Raw genomic sequence first — 4,249 nt, forward strand, 5'->3', positions numbered from 1 at the left:
AATACAATATATCGATCGTAATTTCTTTGCTCTATGTCCACATCCATATTTAAAGTTTGGATTCCATTCCTACATTTCCAGTATCTACATGATAAGTTACCACAATCGGCTGAGCTGTTAACCTGCTTCAGCAAAGGGTTTCACTAGTGATATAGTCTTGGTAGTTGTCAAATGCTTCACTCACCAATTCTGTCCGCATTCGGGATTAAATATTCCCCTCGAGCAGCCGCTTTAAGTCATATGTGAATAAAATGTACATACATGTATATGTGTTTGAAAGTTCAGCTATGCTAGCTATTAGCTATTATCAGGCAAAAGGCTAATTTCAAGGCACATTGAGATTGCACATTCAAACAGACGAGTAACTATAGGTTTCCCCGCCCAATTTTCTCAGATTTGCATTCGAATTAGTGAAAAGGCGTTCAAATTCAATCAATTTTGGTCACTGCTCTACTCTTGCGGTTCATTTTTATTCTTTGAGTATTCAAATTCATTTCATGTCATTCCTTTTCAGATTTTATTTAATTCAATTTAGAGAGAAATTAATTCAATTCAACAACTCTAAGTTGGCATTCAATTTCGCGTCAGCTGGGTAGACGTTCAAATTCGTACCAAATACCAGTTTCAATTTCATTTGTAGGAACACAACTTCGCACTTTGAACGTTAGAATGCAATCAACATACACAATTTCTACGGGCCTTTTTTTTCTACTGTCATAATGGATGATACAATTTAATTTTCATTTAAAAGTCTCAGTTAATTATCTTTATTGTATTGTATGTATTTCTTTCCTGTCGACCTTTCTTTCACTTTCAATTCATCTCTAACAATATGGATGTAACATTTAGGAAATCCCAGAATATCTCAGAATATCTTTGGGGTCCTATAACTTCCAAATCCATATTGATCCATTGTTATTCTATTCCATAGTTCTCAATGTCCATTCCATAAGTTGCCGCAATCGGAGCAGCTGTATAATAGTCCTAGTTCACCAAAGGGTTATATTGCCAGTTTGCTGGATGTCAAGGTCATGCTTCATCCACTAATTCTGTCCATATTCGAGATGTTCACGCATACTCTGTAATGTTAACAGCGGCTAAAATCGTGTTTGAATAAAGTATAAATGTATGTCTTTGAAAGTGGGGTTATACGATTTGATTGCTATTATGAGTAAAAAGGTCACATTTCAAGACGTATTAAGTTTGTATATTCAAACAACTGAGTAACTACAAGGAATAAAAGCAGGCAACGAGTTCAATACTTTGTGTTGTTTGCCTTATCGCCAATTTTAATACCTGAACGCTCCTCACGGCGGTGCAGATGCGAATTTGAATGTGTTGCACTTGCATTTTGAATTCGAATGCCGTCTTCACATCCCTATGTGAGAAATCTCATGAAATCTTATGGTGATGAAATTAAATTTGAATGAACTGGTTACCTTTTTGAATGTCGATCTCGGTGTTCATTCAAATTCACTCAAACTTGAATGACCGCATCGTTAAATCGAATGCAAATCTGATGAAATTGGGCGCAAAAACCTATACAAAGAATTTAGGCAACAACGAACAACACTGCCTATATGTTACAAATCTTTGACTTATCGTGAATTTGAATTCCGTACAGTTCTTCACGGTTGAGCTGATGCGAAGCTGAATGCGTTGCACGTGCATTTTTAATTTGAACGCCCTTTTTACACGTTTATTTGAGAAACTCATAAAATCGCATGCTGATGAAACTGAATTGAATGGGCTTAATGACTTTTGAATATTGATCTCGGTGATCATTCAAATTCACTCGAACTTGAATGATCACATTGTTAAATCCAATACAACTATGATGAAATTGTGGGGGGGGGGGGATTCCTATATATAATACTTAAATGCAATGTATTTCAAAAAGAAATCTTTTGGACATATCTGCACTGAATAGTGGAGATTCATGGAAACGTTCTTCTCGTAATTATATAGTTTCGAAAAAAGCAAATTTGTAATAAGGACGAATAACTGTTAAATCACACAAAGTTGATAATACTGATTATAATGACATAACGGGTTATAGCATGTGTCTAAGGATAAGGAGTCTTTGTAATCATCTGACTAATACCTTTCAGTGATGTCATTATGTCATTTCAATTCGATAAACATAACATACATGTAAGAAGACATAATATTTATTTAACATATATTTTTGCTCACACCTTGGCAGAGGACAAGGAACTGATTTAGAAAATCATGAGTACTACGCTTATTGGAATGTCTGCCAAAGGACATTTGGATGCTGTGGTGACCGACATGCTAACAGCCTCCTCAAAATCAGCTTTCGATGACGAATATAGCGACATTTTGTCTGTAGATGGGGAAACCCAGATCACCTGGTCTTGGGAAGTTATGACGTGGTCTTGGTATGTGATCTGCGAGCTTGTGATAGCAATTCTTGGAATCACAGGCAACGCTCTCGTCATCGCTGTCGTGTTTGGACGTCGTTCAAAGAGTCGCTCAACGGATATCCTCGTGGGAAATCTGGCGATAGTTGATTTTGTCACTTCGATCCTCCTGATTCCGCACCCGACAGTCAACTCTATTCCCAATTCACTGACGGGAGCTTTTTATTGTAAAGTCATTGAAGGTGAGTTTTTGATGTGGACAACTGTTACGACATCGATCTATAGCCTGGTGGCAGTGTCCCTTGATCGCTTTTTTGCTGTCGTTTTTCCGATCCAGTTTAGACGCTTCGCAAACCGCCGACTCGTCAATCGCATCGTTTGCGGGATTTGGGCTGGATCGAGTATCTTAATGGTTCGAGTTCTCTTCAACAACACTACGGGCGTGAAAGTGGGAAGGTGTGTGTATCAGCGACAAGAGCGAAACCTAGAAATCCTTTATGGGATTTATATCTTCGTCGTCCACTTTGCTCTCCCAACCGCTCTTATGCTTGGAACCCAGATAGCCATTGCTCGCTCTCTCCGGCGAGAAGCTGCCCGCTTCATGTCGAATGAGTCCACGGCATCGTTTCACAATATCGCCCGATCTCGAGTCCTCACGCTGACACTAACGGTTGTCCTCATCTACGTCATCTGCTGGGCTCCAGATCAAATAGCGTATTTGTCTTTCAATCTGGGACTCATTAATCCGAACTATGTGCGCAGTCCCCTCTCACGCATAACCACTGCACTCGCTATTTGTAATTCCAGCGTTAACCCGATAGTGTACACTCTTCGACATCCGCAATTCCGTGAAGCCGTCAAGGATTTCTTTAGAAACGCAACGAAAAGAAACACACCAATATTTGAGGATCTTGAATCACAACTCCGACCCGACAAAAGTAACCCTCCGATCGAAATACAGACAAAATAATCTATTCAAAATTCAGGTGCACAAAATATAGTAATGTAATACAAATCGATAAAGTGTAAGCGAATTGAGGCCAACACACAACACACGATATTTTTCTTTTTCTTTGAGGATGTGAGTACAGTGAGTATGGTTGCACAGTAACAGCCTTTTGGGCAGGTGAAAAGTTGTCTCATACTTGGATAACAGTCTGTTAGCACATTGAAATATAGCGGATTACCACCATGTTACAAAACGGGTCAAATGTTAAACAGAAGCAATTTTATGGCAAGACCTGCAATCCATCATTTTTCCCCCGAAACTAGATCCTGGTTATTGGTGCTGTGTGCTTTCCTCTTGTTCATTAACATTCACTGACAGAGAGTGGGAGTAAAGAAGTCTTAATTTTCATTCCTTCTTGTTTATCATAATTATGACCTTTTTATTTGTACCAGTTGCAGGATTTCCAAAGCTTCTTATAAATTCTTTAACTTTCAAGTGATTCTTGGAATGGTAACAATTTCTAGAAGATCAGTGAGTACAGTTTTATGATCTTGAAAGGTCCCTTCCTGAGTTAAAAAAAAATGGTACCGAGTAATTCAAGAGCATGAAAGTCGCTGATTCGATCTCAGCTATTACAAACCCATATCTGCAGGGTAGGGCAAGGCGTTATAGAGAACTTGTGTGGCCATTGAATTGTTCTTGCCAACTTCCCCTTGAAACTAAAATCGAGATAATGATTGTTCCGTTTTTGTTTTGAAACTTTATTTTTGAGGTGTACCCTTTTATACCGAAAATATTGGAAAGCTCGAAATAAACACGAAACCAATATGAATTGAGAATTCGTTTGATTTTCTCTGTCAGTCATTGATTTAATTTCTTTTATTTCATCTCTTAAAAGTATAGTAACAACATCTTT

At 38.2% G+C, this 4,249-nt stretch overlaps 1 protein-coding gene across 1 annotated transcript; it reads left to right on the plus strand.

Moving 5' to 3' along the window:
- The first annotated feature begins 2,253 nt into the window (after positions 1–2,253).
- LOC140245611 (galanin receptor type 1-like) lies at positions 2,254–3,354 on the plus strand. Its single transcript, XM_072325175.1, has one exon. It carries the CDS (start codon positions 2,254–2,256, stop codon positions 3,352–3,354), a length of 1,101 nt encoding a protein of 366 aa, XP_072181276.1.
- The last annotated feature ends 895 nt before the right edge of the window (positions 3,355–4,249 follow it).

The sequence above is a fragment of the Diadema setosum genome, chromosome 22 (genome assembly GCF_964275005.1).
Source record: "Diadema setosum chromosome 22, eeDiaSeto1, whole genome shotgun sequence".
NCBI classification, from domain to species: Eukaryota; Metazoa; Echinodermata; class Echinoidea; order Diadematoida; family Diadematidae; genus Diadema; species Diadema setosum.

Coding starts and splice junctions, on each gene's coding strand:
- LOC140245611 (XM_072325175.1), top strand. CDS start 2,254: ATGTCTGCCAAAGGACATTTGGATGCTGTGGTGACCGACATGCTAACA.